The sequence below is a fragment of the Indicator indicator genome, chromosome 29, assembly GCF_027791375.1.
Source record: "Indicator indicator isolate 239-I01 chromosome 29, UM_Iind_1.1, whole genome shotgun sequence".
Classification (NCBI taxonomy): domain Eukaryota; kingdom Metazoa; phylum Chordata; class Aves; order Piciformes; family Indicatoridae; genus Indicator; species Indicator indicator.
This window is the reverse complement of record NC_072038.1, coordinates 4,368,769-4,383,819: the sequence shown is the minus strand read 5'-3', so window position 1 is coordinate 4,383,819 and position 15,051 is coordinate 4,368,769. Positions and strand designations below refer to the sequence as shown.

Genomic DNA, 15,051 nt, shown 5'->3' with positions numbered 1-15,051 from the left:
CAATTTAAACAGCTTTTCTGTGTCCTCTTGAGTGATTTCTGCTGTCACAGAGCGTTCCTCTCTTCAATTAGGATTTTAAAACTGTAGTTGCTGTAGATTATTTTACAATGTGTGGAAATAAACCCTGTAACAGAATAACATGATGATGTCAGAGACTATGATTTGCCATTAAATACTACACAGACCTCTCTGTGGGTTGTCTTTTCTTTAAATACCAAACTCTTACAGTTGTCCCATTCTCTGGTGTTTATTTTTCTGTGTCCTGTACATCTGGCATGAAAACAACACAGATTTTTATGTTCCAAGCCTGTCTAAGGGAATTGTGCCAAATACAGGTTTTTATTGCAAAAGGAGCGGAAGACTCCTAAATTCCAATAACAATATTGTCAGTCCTGGGCAATGCAAAACAATGAATTGTCTCAGTTCCCTCTTCTGCTGCTGTCCTCAGCTTGGAAATAACAAAGATTAAGAGATTAGGCACTTTTTCCCTTAGTGCTTTCAGTTTTCAGACTGTAAGTTTCCCAAGTTTCTATGTGGTGAGGAGGTCAGGGGCTTCCCACACACCCCAGCACCTTTTTTTAAATAAAGGCTGAATTTCTTAACACCAAATGTTGGCTGCAGCTAGGAGAAAACCACTTTTTTTTTGGTGAGCCTTAGCTCATGCAAGGTGGCAGTGCTTCAGCTGGCCCCTTCAGTGGAAGCTGAGTGGATTTCTCCTACTGACTTAAATAGGAGAGGAATCAGGACTGTTTGTCAGAACCATTTCTTAAAAGGGAAACTTACAGCTTATTGAAAAAGTGGATATGAAAAGCACAAACTTGCTCTGGTCTTGCCAAGAACTGTACAGATTATGTCACTGCATTTATTTAAATCTGGCTTCCATTATGTAGGTTTTTTTCTATTTCCCCCCACACACACCCCCCATCTGGTTCTCAGGGAATCAGACAGGGCTGGGCTGCCAGCCCTCTGGGGAAAAGGTCAAATGCATATAAAAAAAGAGATAATTTAGGGGAAGATATGCTCTTTAAATGTATTTGTGTATTATTGACACACAGTTGTCACTTGTTGGTGTGAGCAGCCTTTCAAAACAGCTAAATTATTTTTGCAGGGTCCTGTTTTAAAAGAAATTATGCAGTCATGAATTGTTTAAGAGTTTCTCCTGATTGTGCAAACCAGGGCAGGAATCTAAACCCTGCCTACAGTTCTGCATACACCACAGGTACCCGACAGACAGACATGATCTGGATGAGGGGATTGACTGCTCCCTCAGTTAGTTTGTAGATGACATGAAATTGGGTGAGAATGTTGATCTGCTCAAAAGTGGAAAAGCTCTGCAGAGGGATCTAGCCAGGCTGGATCAATGGGCCAATTGTATGAGGTCAACAAGGCTATGTGCCAGGGTCTGCACTTGGGTCACAACAATCCCACGCAATGCTCCAGGCTTGGGGCAGAGTGACTGCAAATTGCTGATAGGAAAGGAGCTGGGGGTGGTGGTTGGCAGCTGTCTGAACATGAGCCGGCAGTGCATCCAGGTGGCCAAGGCGGCCAACAGCATCTTGGCTTGGATCAGCAATAGTGTGGCCAGCAGGACTAGGGAAGTGCTTGTCCCACTGTACTCAGCACTGGTGAGGCTGCAGCTTGAGTACTGTGTTGAACTTTGGGCCCCTTGCTACTAGGAGGACTTCGAGGTGCTGGAGTGTGTCCAGAGAAGAATTATGCTGGTGAAGGATCTGGAGAGCAAGTCCTGTGAAGAGCGTTTGAGGGACATGGGATTGTTTAGGCTGGAGGAGACTGTAGAGGAGGGGCAGGGGGAGTCATGGCGGGCGGGCTATGGACTACACCTCCCAACATGCACCGCGCGCCCCAGGGACGCCTAGGCGGGCGGTCACCGGCACAAAGACTACAACTCCCAGCATGCCTCGCGCGGCCCAGGCCGCTATGACGGCAAGGGCCTCCGTCTTGCGCAGGCGCAGATGCAGCTCGAAGCTGTGAGGAGGAGGAGGAGGCGGCCATGGCGCTGAACAGAAATCACTCCGAGGGTGGCGGCGTCATCGTTAACAACAGCGAGAAGTGAGTTGCAATCCGCTTCACCCGGCAGCAGGCGCCGGAGGGTAGCGGGGAGCTGCTTTCCCCACCTCACCCCAACGCTTCCCACTCAGGGGGAGACGTTGTGTGGGGAGGGCTCTGGGGCGCCGAGAGGTCTGGGAGGGGGTAATAGGGGTGGTTTAACCCTCTCGTCACTGCGTCTGGCCTTCCCTCATATCCCTGTGGGGGCTGCACGTTATCCGCTGCCCCTGGGTCTCTACTGGCGCTTAGCTTTTGGCTTTCCCCGCACCCCAAACCGTGCATCCTGCCTGCCCCCTCCATCGCCGGCTGGGGGCTTTTACTGCTGTCCCCAGCCTCCCCCCCGGGTGCTTAGTGAGGGTTGGCAGAGCTCAGCCTCCAGCCAGGTGATTCTGGCCTGGGCCCAGATCTTCACCGCCCGGCTGCTGCACCTGCAGTCTGCCTCTGTTCAAGAGCTGCCAGCTTGCAGAGTGCCTGCCCGGTTTGGTTTGCTGGGTTCCTTGCCCACACACCCCCCTGCCTGTGTTCGGGAAGGAGCAACAGTGTTGGGAAAAGGTGCTGGGCTATAACCATGGCAACGGCAAGCCTCCACAGAGCTGTCTCTGTCTGCATGGCAATGGGCTGTCCTCACCCTCTGTGCCTGCCAGCACTCTTCAGGTCTGACGTGGTAGTCACCTGCTTCTGACACAAAGGAGTAGTTCATTCTTCAGGGCTTCTTTCCATGAGGCCAGTTAATCATTGGTGTAGGAATTCTGTGCCTGGCTTCTGTTTGGGATGTGACCTTTCTTGGAAGAATTTAGTAAGATCAGCTTTGGGGGGTTAAATTTCACTGAAACAAAACAACTGTTCCCAGTGGTCAGCCTTGGATCAGGACGTCCCTCTCAGGAGCAGCCCAGGCTGCTTGTGGGGGTTGATTGAGCTGATAGGCTGCAGCCTGGATGGTGTTGCTGGTTCCAGTGCCCTTCAGGAGCATTGGCTGGAGGGACAGGTACCTGCTGGCAGAAGGGAAAGGCAAGTGGCTGAGGGTGGTAACCTAAGCTGCCAAAGATAACAGTGGAGGAAGTTTCTCCAGCTTTAGGGATTAGAGTCCCTGATGTGGATGTTGTTATGTTAATACAGGTTACTTGCTGTATCAGTGCAAGGGGATTGCACTGGTTGCAATCAGGTCAGTTTCTAATTGAGAATGAAGGAGTCAGTGCAGACAACATGGGTTAAGGAAGTCTAGTGGCAAGAAAGGCAAGTTCCTCTTGACCACGTTTTTTGTGACACAGATGCTTAAGCTGTGGTTAGACCTTTGACAGCTGTGTTGCATAAGCCAGCCTGAGCAGCTCCTGCTTCAGCAGCCCTTCCTCTGTCGTGTTGCTTTGTGGTGAACCAAATTAGGGAACTGATTCAGCAGAAATGCAACACAAATTTAAAGAAAAATTAAATATTTATATGTCTTGATCAGTTCAAGTGACTGGATTCACTGCCTGGCTACAGAAGCAGCAGTAGCTGTGCCAGCACATTGAGGAGGGAGCTCAAGGCTTGGGAACAAGCAGCTAATTCTACTTAAGGTGCTCTGCTGCCAACAAAAAACAAATGTGCAAAGCCAGACTGATTTTGTCTGCTGAACACTGGCCTGAGGATAAAGGCAGTTTTGTTAGGTCAGTAAAGTTAAATACAGAATCACAGAATTGTTCAGGGTTGGAAGGGACCTCAAGATCTATCCAGTTCCACCCCCTCTGCCCTGAGCAGGGACACCTCACCCTAAATGAGGTTGCTCAGAGCCCCATTCCACCCTGGCCTTAAAAACTTCCAGGGATGGGGCTTCTACCACACTGCCCTTGTGTCTTGAGCTTTACCCTTGTCACATTTCATCTCTTCTCTCCTCTCCTCTTGCTTGCAGTGTTTTGATGACCTATGATCATGTTGAACTTACCTTCAGTGATATTGAGCCCATGCCAGATGCCTTCAAAGGGACCAAGAAAGGGAGTGTTTTCCTGACTCCCTACCGAGTAAGTAGTGAAAAGCTTTAACCTGTATAAGGAGATAAGGGCTCCTTGTCAGCCTGTATTTAAATGGCCTTGCTGCATGCAAGTCAGGATTATCTACAACCCCTTGAAGTATGGCTCATCCTCTCCCTCTGGGGAGCATTATGAATTCGTTGCATAGCCTATCTATTTGTCAGAAGATAATAAATCTGATTAGTTCTTCTACAGGCAGATGTTTAGTCCATCAGGCCTCTTCCAAGACTGGGAATTAGCAATGGTCTGGAAACGCTGAATGTTAACAGCACAGCTACTGAATCATAGCTGTGTGCTGCAGTGAGTTCTCTGGAGGCTGGCAGGGTATTATCTGAGCAAGGGTAGTCTGTGCCTGGAAGGCTTTATTGCCTGAAGGCTTCAGGTTACCTGTGTGGCTTTTGGCTCACTTCAGGTGTGGGAGGCTGTTTGGGGCCATCAAAAGTCTCTTGAGAGATTAAATCAGGGCTGTGTTTCCTGCTTGTTTTAACAAACACCCTTTGCAATGGTGCTTTCTTTTCAGGTTATCTTTGTGTCGAAGGGGAAGGATGCTCTGCAGTCTTTCATGATGCCCTTTTATCTGTTGAAAGATTGTGAGATTAAGCAGCCTGTCTTTGGAGCAAATTATATCAAGGGTACAGTGAAAGCAGAGGCAGGAGGTATGTATAGTGCAAGTGGAATGTGAAGTACCAGTGGATGCTTTCTCTCTTAGTTCAGCTACACAATTCATTGCAAAGTAAGTATCCAGAGTAAGCCAAACTGGGTGCTGCCCACATGGTTTTTTACAGTGCTGCTAGGTTGTGTTTCTTTGAAACTGTCAGCTAAAAATACTCCCTTTGCCTGCTGCCTGTCCATCTGCAATGAGCAGATCTGTTCTGCACCTCCTCTCCTGCCTGCCCTCTGTGCTAAGTACAAAGTTCAGTCAGCCAAGTGATCTTGCAGAGCAAACATCAGAGCCAGCAAGAGCAAGGATGTCTTTTTGCTTTGGTTGGGGTCACCTGTGAATTCACCCTCCAGGTCCTCCTGTACCAAAGCCTGATGATCCTTTCTGGATCAGGGTTTTCAGGTCCCCAGAGCACTGCTCCCCACCAGCAGTCTCTCACACACATTATTGCTGTGGTGCATCTTAGCCCTGCAAGTGACACTTGGGAAGAGACAGACTGTCTTGAAACCAGGGAATCTTCAAGAGGTGGTTTCATATCAGGTTTAATGAGGAGGTTGTGGTAGATGTTTCCAAGAATAGTGTTTTTAATCACTGTTCTGTGCTTCCCCTTTTTACCAAAGGCACATAGTCAACCCTTTCACCTCCAGCTCAAAGGAGACTCTTGGTTGTGGTATTGCAGTCACAGTGCAGTGCTGAGGAGGCTTCAGTCTGTAATCCTGAAACCAGCATTGTGGCTTCTGTATGGGAGCAAAGTGGGACCATCCAGCAGTGAGGACAAACTGGAAACTGTGTGAAAGGCAAATGGCTTTAGCTGAATCTTTGTGAACTTTCCCCAGAGGCCATCCCTTTTAATGAGGATATTGCTTTAACAGCCATGAGAGTCTGGTTCAGCTCAAAAGGCTCTTTAATGTACGTGTCCCTGTTTGAGCACTGACACAGTGTCTGCTTTGATGCATTGTTGGGACTCTGGGCTGTGCCTGTTTTTCAGTCTTGTAATGAGATGTCACTAATTTATTTAATTTTTTTATCATTATTATTGTTATTATCCTGACTTGAAATATCTCCCACAGACTCTAATGGCTTTATGCAGACCATTTTTTTCATTAAGCTCTTTGCTTCATGGGGCATTCAGACTCCCAAACTAATTTCTAGCTGACAGTTAGGTGTAGCTGCAAAGGCTTTTTAGCCAACAGGATTAACCAAATCCCTGTCTTCTGCACTAATCTTACACACAGCTAGAGCAAATCCAGGCCGCCTGAGCTTGCTCTGTTGCCAGCTGATGTGATGACAGGCACAAATTCAGAAAGCTTTTGAAGGTCTCCCTATTGATATTTCTTCTTCAGGTGCCTCCTGACCTGAAAATACCCCAGTGTGAATTTTTTTCTGATGCTAGGGTAATGCTGCCACTTCATCTGCCTTTATTTTTTTACCTTGGCATTTTGGGATAAGCTCATTGAAGAATTACATAGAGGGCATCTGTAGATAAAGCAAGGAAGCTGAACAGCACTGAAATGGCTCCTCCTTGCTTCTGAATTGTGTCTTTCCTCCCTGCAGGTGGCTGGGAAGGATCTGCCACGTTCAAGCTGACCTTCTCAGCCGGGGGTGCGATCGAGTTTGGGCAGCGCATGCTGCAGGTGGCGTCACAAGGTAGGACCCAGCTCTGGCTTCGGGAGGCCTCACCTCCATCTCCCAGCAAGGGGCACTTGGAGGTTGGATTCAAATCCATGTGGGGGTTTCAGGCTGCACCTGGGACTTGGCTTGCTTTAAAGATGCTGCGTTCACTGGAGTTGTTGGCCTGTGTTGGATGCAGGCTGGGTGGTTTGATGAGATGCTTTTGCTTTTCCAGTCTCCAGAGGTGAGATCCCCAACGGAGCTTATGGCTACTCCTACATGCCGAATGGATCCTATGCTTTCGCCCCGCCTGCGGCTAATGCCAGCTATCCCTACCCACCACCTCCTCCTGGTAAGGCTGCCAGTTGGGCATAGGGAGTTAGGGAGTGCTGGGTCCTGCCCTTGGCCCACAACAACCCCAGGAACACTCCAGGCTTGGGGCAGAGTGGCTGGAAACTGCCCAGCAGGAAAGGACCTGGGAGTGTTGGTTGATAGCAGCTGAATGTGAGCCTGCAGTGTGCCCAGGTGGCCAAAGAGACCAACAGCATCCTGGCTTGTGCCAGCAATAGTGTGGCCAGCAGGGGTAGGCAAAGTGGTTGTTCCCCTTTACTGGCCACAGGTGAGGCAACACCTTGAATACTGGCTTCAGTTTTGGGCCTCTCACTCCAAGTAGGACACTGAGGTGCTGGAGTGTGTCCAGATAATGGCAACAAAGTTGGTGCAGAGTCTGGAGGACAGGGCTGGTGAGGAGCAGCTGCGGGAACTGGGATTTAGACTGGAGATCTCAGGGGAGACCTTCTGGTTGTCTACATCTCCCTGAAAGGAGGCTGGATCCAAGTGAGGGTCTGTCTCTTCTCCCAAGTAACGAGGGATGGGACAAGAGGAAATGGCCTCAAGCTGCCCCAGGGGAGGTTTAGGCTGGACATGAGAAGGAACTTCTTCACTGAAAGGGTTCTCAAAGACTGGAATAAGCTGCCCAGGGAGGTGGTTGTATCCCCATCCCTTGAGGTGATTAAAAGCCATGGAGATGTGGTGCTGATGGACATGGTTTAGTGCCAGGCTTGGTAGTTAGATAATGGTTGGGCTTGGTGATCTTACAGGCCTTTTCCAACTAAAATGATTCTATTCTAAGATAGGTAAGAAGAGGAAGAAACACAAATTTTACCAAGTCTTTTAGCTTGGATCTGATGCCTTGTGAAACTTCAGTTTCTGACCCTAATTCTGTTTGCCCTCAGCATGTTTTTGGCTGTGTGCTGTGACCCACCCAGAGGTGTTAAATCTTTTGTTGGTTTTTCCCTTTCTGACAGAGTTTTATCCTGGCCCTCCACCTGGTGACGTGGGTTACATGCAGCTTCCACCCCCACCCTACCCAGGGCCCATGGAACCTCCTGTCAGTGGTCCAGACCTGCCCTCCACTCCTGCAGGTAAGGAGAATCTTCAGGTGAATTAGCTCACAGGGGTTTGTTAGCCATGAAGCAGACTTTTTTTTTCTTGTCTGTTATCTCTTTTTTGGGGGAACTTAGAGTCAATTTAGAAGCTCCAATTAGAAGGTAAAATCATTTAGTAGAGGGATTAGTGAGCTCCCCTAATCTCCAGCCTTGTGTATATCCAGCTCAGTCTGGAGGCCAGTGTGGCTCTCTCCAGGGTTGATACCATTTTTGCAGCTGGATTTATTCTTCCTGTGCCAGAAAAAAATCAGTGTGTGATTCTCCTGTTGGGGTCATCTTGCTCTGATAGGTGACTGCAAAGAGCTTGATGGAGAAATGTGTCCCCTAGTCCTCTAGTTAGCAAATGTGGCTCCTCATTCCCCTGTTTAACCAGACTGCTTTTGCCTAAACATTGTGGAACAGAGGAATAGATGATGGGAAGGAGCTGGGGAAATCCTGGTCTTGTTTTCACTCATTTGGGATTTATGGAAATGATTTTGTACCTGGTCTTAAAAGGTTTGGGGGTGGAGGGTGAAAGAAAAGGAGCTTTTATGGTTGGACTCATCTATAGGTTTCTCACAGGTAAGGGATATTTGTCAGGGCAAGGATTTAACTTCTCTCTTTGGTTTGAATTACTTGGAAAGTGGCACTGATCCAGATGGCACTACAAGATTTTTGTATTCTGCAGAAACAGAGGATCTGGATTATCTTCATGAATTACCATTTTTGAGGCATGAAACCCCTGAGCTGCTATAAACTTGTCCTGATTTTTTTTTTTGTGTGTGTGTGTGTCTTGTGTTTGCACTCCCAGGAAGAATCACTTGACTGCCTTTTTAAGGGGTATTGTTTTGTGTTCAGGCAGAGCAGCTGTTAGTATTTATTAGTTTGCCAACAGGCAAGTCCCAGGTGATGTTTCCAAACCCAAATCTTGGTCTGTTTCATGCTGGATTTACCAATCCTGTGGCAGCTGGAACAGACAATGCTCAGCCTCCTGGGTATTTGTAACCATGTTGCAACTCAAGTGTTGCTCAAGGGGTGCTCGGTTAGTAACACTTGATGGCCAGGAATATGTGGAGCTCCTGTTTGATTGTAGAAGTTCTCTGTGTGTCCCCAAAGCTGTAACTTCTCTTCCTGTGACAGCTGAGGCCAAGGCTGCTGAAGCTGCTGCCAGTGCTTACTACAGCCCTGTCAACCCACATAATGTCTACATGCCCACGGTGAGTCCTGCCCCTTTTTAGCCTTGCAGTGTGAGCCCAGCTGTGTGCTTAGCAGTTGTTCTTCTCAGTGACACAGCAAACTTTGTCTGAATTCTTTTTGCTGTTTTGGGGGTGGTGGTTTGTGTTGCCTTCTGTCTTAATCATAAACTGAAACTCTTTTGTTGTCTGTTTCAGGACCAGCCACCCCCTCCTCCTTATTTCCCCCCGGAGGACAAGAAAAACCAATAAACACACACAGAACTCCTTCTCCACAACTCATTGCTTCCTTCCCTTTTTGGCAGAATCCTGGGGCATGGTCCATAGCACTGAATAGAGCCTTCCCCCGAGGCATGTAGCTTTCAGGGACTCTAGTGGTAGATCTGTGCAGAGCAAGGGGAGAGATCTCAGCAGCCTGGGTCACCTTGCAGAGCTCTGAGGGTTTGCTGTGCTGCCAGGGTCTTCCCCTCTCCCTTTGCACAGCATTGCTAGAACTGGAGGTTCTCTTCATCTCTAATTGCTTCCCTTACATCTCTTTCTTTGGATACTTAAATTTGACCTCTTCAGAGTAAGCAACTGCTCCAAACTGACAATTAACATGCTCATAACCTGGAAACAAGGAGGGGGGTGGGGAGTGTCTTGAATTTAATTTAATGTGCAGCCAAAAGCATCTCTGGGCACAGGAGTGTCTCTGGGTATTCCTCTCAACCCAGAGCAGCACATCCAACTTTTCCCTCTGCTACTGAGAAAGGGCTTCAAAGGGAACCTCTGGGATCTCAAAGGCAATGAGTAGCTGTTACATTTTTCACCTCTCTATTAAGCTTTCTGGGTTTTTGGGGTTTTTTTAGCTACATCTTTCCTGACACTTTCAGTGAATAATCTGGTAGCCCTCCAAATTTTCCTGCTGACCAGCTCTCCTTAAGGACACACACCTCTCCTGATGGGGTGTGTAGCATCCTGTTAGTTACAGATGCTAATAGTAGCGTCCCATTAGTTACAGGGAGCACTAATTCTCTGTTGTCTCTCTTTTCCAGTTAGAGAACTGGGCCTGAGGTCACCAAGTCCTGCCTAGTCCCTTTCTATAATGCACTTTCTCCCTTTCCTCTGCTGTAACCCAAGTTGTACTTTTTGGCCAGTGAAGCATCTTAATGCTGTGATGTAACCAGGGAACTAATAGTTAACGGGGAGCCAACATAGCTGCTGTCCTCCTGCCCTGAAATCACTTGAGAGAACTTGCAGAAGGTTGGAACAAGCTGCTGGGCTGCTCCTGTGAATGTTGTTGAATGCTGTTGGTGTTCCTGGATCAGCTGTGAATTTACTTCCCAGTAACCTGCAGGAGGTTTTCCTGCCTGCACCGATTCACTGCTCATGTTAGCAACGACTCCAGCAGGCAGAAGCTCTGCAGGGCCGAGCAGAATCCAGGCTGTAAAACTTGGGTGTCATGCAAGGCTTTGCACCACAAAAGGGATTTTGCTGACTTCTGATAGCTCTGAGATCCAAAATCCTTCCCAGGAGAGATTGTGTGCTAGGGAACTACTGAGACTTGCTGCATGCAGCCTGCTTGGAGAGGAAAACAAACAAAACCCACCTCCTCTTTTCTTTGTGTTTTGAGTCCAGCTGGTTAATCAAATTGCTGCTGTCTGTGCACTGACTTTTCCAGAGTTGCTCCTGCAGTGATGTAAAGAAATGGTTATTTTAAAAAGATATATTTATTTTGAAAATGTTTGATTAATATATTAATGTCAGATGACCTTTTGAATGCAGATTTGTTTTGCCAAGACTGTGAAGTAAAGAGAAATCAGCTCGAAAAAGTAATGGTGTGTGTGTGTGCATTTGGGGCTGGGGTGTGTTGTCTGGGGGGGGCAAACTTGGTGATGACTTCCTAGCTTTGAGTGGGGAGGGGGAGAATGAAACAGCAAAACTGAATCACAGAATGTTAGGGGTTAGAAGAGGCCTCCAGAGGACATCGAATCCAACCCCCTGCAAAGCAGGAGCACTTAGGGCAGGCAGCACAGGAATGTGTCCGGGTGGGTTTGGAACATCTCCAGAGAAGGAGACTCCACAACCTCTCTGGGCAGCCTGTTCTAGGGCTGTAGCACCCTCACAGTAAAGAAGTTTTTTTTTTTTCTCATGTTGAGCTGGAATTTCCTGTGGTTGAGTTTACATCCATTGCTCCTCATCCTGTCACTGGGTACCACTGAGAAGAGACTGGCTCCATTCTCCTGACAGCCACCCTTCAGGTATTTGTAGGCATTGATAAGGTCCCCTCTCAGCCTTCTCCAGACTAAACGGCCCCAGGGCTCTCAGTCTTTCCTCATAAGAGAGAAGCTCCAGGCCCTTGATCATCCTTGTAGCTCTCAGTTGAACTCTGGAGTAGTTCCCTGTCCCTCTTGAACTGGGGTGTCCAGGATTGTACACAACATTCCGGATGTGGACTAACTAGGGATGAGTAGAGGGAGAGGAGAACCTCCCTTGACCTGCTGGCCACACTCTTAATGCAACCAAGTATAATACTGGCCTTGGGCACATTGCTGTCCCATGGTTAGCTTATTGTCAACAGTACTCCCAAGGTCCTTCTCTGGAGCTGCTCTCCTGCAGGTCGACTCCTAACCTGTCCTGGTGCAGGAGCTTGTTCCTGCCCAGGTGCAGGACTCTATGCTTACCCTTGCTGAGCTTCATTAGGGTCATCTTTGCCCAGCTCTCCAGCCTGCCCAGCTCTCACTGAAGGGCAGCACATCCTGATGGGGAGTCAGCCACTCCTCCCAGCTGAGGGTTCACTCCATCTCTTCATCTAGGTCCTTGATGAACAAGACTGGACCCAGCACTGGCCCCTGGGGAACACCACTAGCTACAGGTCTCCATCTGGACTCTGTACCATTCATCACATCCCTCTGGGCTCTGTTGTTTTACCAGTTCTTGCTCCATCCCCTTTTCTAAGGCAAGCTTCCTGAGCTTTCCCACAAGGATGTTATGGGAGACAGTGTCAAAAGCCTTCCTAAGGCCAAGGCAGACAACATCCACTGCTCCCCCTGTGCCCACCCATTCAGTCACATCATCACAGAAGGCTATCAGGTCAAACATGACTTGCCCTTGGGAAAACCGCTTGGGTTTTGTTCTCAGCTGTTCATTGATGACATTAGTTGCTTGACTTCCTTCTGGCTGCCTCTGTGCCATGAAAATAAGATGTTAAAGTCTTCTGAGAAAAGCTCCTTTTTGCAATTCCTGTTGTAAACTGTGAGGCACCTTACTCAGACCATGTGCAGACCTCCTTCTAAAGGTTGCAACTTATTGCTAGAAGGAGTCAAGGGCTGCAGCATAGTTGTTGCTTCTAAAGTGTCTAATTAGAGGCAATCCATAATTTTAATTATTTTTTTGCAGTGTGCTGAGCTGCCTGGGTAGCTGTGCTGTTAGGACTGAGCTCTCCAAACTGGTGTGGGCCACTTGGTAGCTCTTCTGCCTGGCAATGTGTGGAGCTGTTGCTCTGGCAGCATGAAGCACTGCTCCAGCAGCTGCACAGAGCTGTCACTGCTCATAGATGAGCAGAGTCAGGCCCGTCAGTGTGCTCTGGCAGGAAAGGAGGGGAGGTGTGCCACATGGGATCTGGTCCTGTGGTTGCTGAGGTGGGGTGAGGTGTGGTTGGACTAGATGGTGTCCAGAGGTCCTTTCCACCCCCTGCCATTCTGTGTAATTCTGTGAGTCCCACCTCTCTGCACTGCCACATTTCAAATGAGTTACTCAGAAGCTGCTCTGCAGGTAAAATCCAAACCTTGCTCGGCCTCATTCCTCTTCCCAGCTGCCACCAAATGCCACCAGCTGCCTTAATTATCTTGAACTCCCTGATCAGCTGTGGACATCTTCCAGATTCCACTCTCCTGCATGTTTTGTGACTCTCATGTCCTCCCACTTGGCTGCTTTATTGCTTTAAGTCACTTGGGATTGTTTTCTGCAGCAAGAGGAGGGTGGAGAAGGAAAGCATTAGGGGATAGCATTTTACAGCCCAGTAGGAACCTAATAAATCCTGGTTTGTGAATCAAATTACTTCAGACTGAGGTTTCCTGAATCACATCAGCCCAACTGTGAGGTGCTGCAGAAGCCTCTCTGTGTTCTGATCTGGTTTCAAATGCCTCCCTCCCAGTTACCCTCTGCTCCCAGGCAAACACTCCTAGAAAAGACAGAGTGCACAGAGTTTCCAGGTCTCATGCCCAGCACCACTCACTGCAGCTCCCATGTCAACAATCAGAACAAACATGAGGCTTCTTTTAACTCTTTCCTGAATTCAGTCTGCTTGAGAGAAGAAATCTGCTCTGCTGAGGACTTGGCTCTGTGGCTCCAGCCAAGTGCCTTTTCCCCTGGTGGGCGAGTGACAAGATCTGCAGAGAAACCATGAGGTTTGTTGCCTGGAAGAAGGAAAATATGTTGAGAGGATGAGTCAGGATGGAATAAATGATCTAGTCCTTTCCCCAGAATGAGTGAGCTCAATCAGCAGCTTTTGAGCTGTGAGCTTTTGACAGTGGTTTGTTGGTAAATGTCTCCATTGCTCCGGGCTAGAGCTTGGCCACGGTCTGTGGGGTGGTGAGAAGAGGCAGGACAAAATAAAGAGCATTCTTTAATATGGCTGTAAGATAAATGCTTTATTTATCTTTGGAGCACTCCAAGGAGAGGTGAAGCACCTTTTGGGAATGCTGAAGCTGTAGGGACATCAGGCAGGGCAAGTCACACAGCAAGGCTGGTGAGTGGAGCACCACGATTCAGGAGGGTGCAGATTTTGACCAGAGAGATGCTTGTGAGAATCCCTGCCCCACTCTTTAGAACCCAGAAACCCAGATTTGGCTTCCACAGCCCTCATTGCCATCTCCCTGATGGGAACTGGGAGCTGTGCTCTGCTTTGGGATGGGCTCAGAAAAGGTGGAAGGGTCAGCTGGTTCTGCTGCCCAGGTAGGAGGTTTTAAATATTAAAAGCAGGAAAGTGCAACTGAAAGTCTGCTTCTGCTCTGAGAGTGGGGTGGGAGCAGGGCAGGAGGAAATGTGGTGCATTAATACATCTCCAGAGCTGGTCCCTGCTGGAATGATTAACCAGCTATGCAGCAGAGAGGCTGTCATGTGAAAGCTGAAGTGGAGCCATTAAGCTCCAATATTTGGCTGGTGTATTATTGAAGACACAGAGTGGGCATGGGGAGCAGTTAGTGCTGGATCCAGATAGTCTTCTGGCACAGATTTTATCCTACCAGGTGCAGTTCAGCGTCCTTGATGTGAGCCAGGCTCTGAGTTAAGAAGTTATCACTGCACCTTGTGCCCACTTCCCTGCTTGGCATAAGTGGCTGTCCCCCTGCTTCACCAGGAGTGTGGTGTAACTAGAGCTTTCTGAAGTGATCTGAGAAACCTGCTCCTGCAGGGCCTGCAGGTTCTGCTCACAGGTGTCCTACTCAGCCCTGAAACCTTGCTTCTCTCTAGGGGGAAGGTTTTTACCCTTGGAGGATGGGGCATGTGTGTTCCTGTGTGATGGTTTGAAACTGTCTTTTTAATTTTTCCTTGCAAAGTTCAGAACAGAGAAAGTGAAAGAGTGTAAATAAGTCACTATTGGGTGTAAGAAAGCAAAATACTGATTGTTCTAAACACTTCCATTGGATAGATAGAAATGTTTAAGAACTATTACCCAAAACAAAGTAGGCATTCTGCACATTCTGCGTTCGGCAGTGGGGGCAGTTGCTGGGCTGTCTGGCTGCTGTTTCTTCTTCTCTTCTGGCTGAAGATAACACACACTGACCTTGGCAGCTAAGTTAACAACTTTCTGCTTAACTAACTCTGCTTCTCTGTCCAGGGGAGTCTGGGGGGGAAGCTCCTGGGAGAGGGAGAGGCCCCTTTGGGAGGGTCCCCTTGGGGGGAAGCAAAGGGAGATTGGTTGTGCTTTTTCTGTTGATTGTATATATTTGTGAATGTTGTGAATTTTGTATATTTGTACATATTCATTGCATTTCATTGTAGATTTTAGACTTTGCTTGTAAATACAGCTTTTCATTTGCTTCCAGACTGAGCTAGCCTGGTTATTGTTGGTGGGGGGGGAATTTCAGCTCACACTGACACATCCTGCT

General features: G+C 48.2%; 1 protein-coding gene across 2 annotated transcripts; it reads left to right on the top strand.

The window, feature by feature from the left end:
- Positions 1–1,985: 1,985 nt before the first annotated feature.
- Positions 1,986–9,808, top strand: WBP2 (WW domain binding protein 2). Of its 2 annotated transcripts, XM_054393742.1 has the most exons (8): positions 1,986–2,070; positions 3,953–4,061; positions 4,591–4,726; positions 6,286–6,378; positions 6,578–6,694; positions 7,650–7,766; positions 8,910–8,986; positions 9,161–9,808. In XM_054393742.1, exons 1-8 carry the CDS (start codon positions 2,012–2,014, stop codon positions 9,212–9,214), a joined length of 762 nt encoding a protein of 253 aa, XP_054249717.1. In that variant the 5' UTR covers positions 1,986–2,011; the 3' UTR covers positions 9,215–9,808. The 2 variants fall into 2 exon arrangements, with proteins under 2 accessions (XP_054249717.1, XP_054249718.1); XM_054393743.1 differs by lacking the exon at positions 6,578–6,694.
- The last annotated feature ends 5,243 nt before the right edge of the window (positions 9,809–15,051 follow it).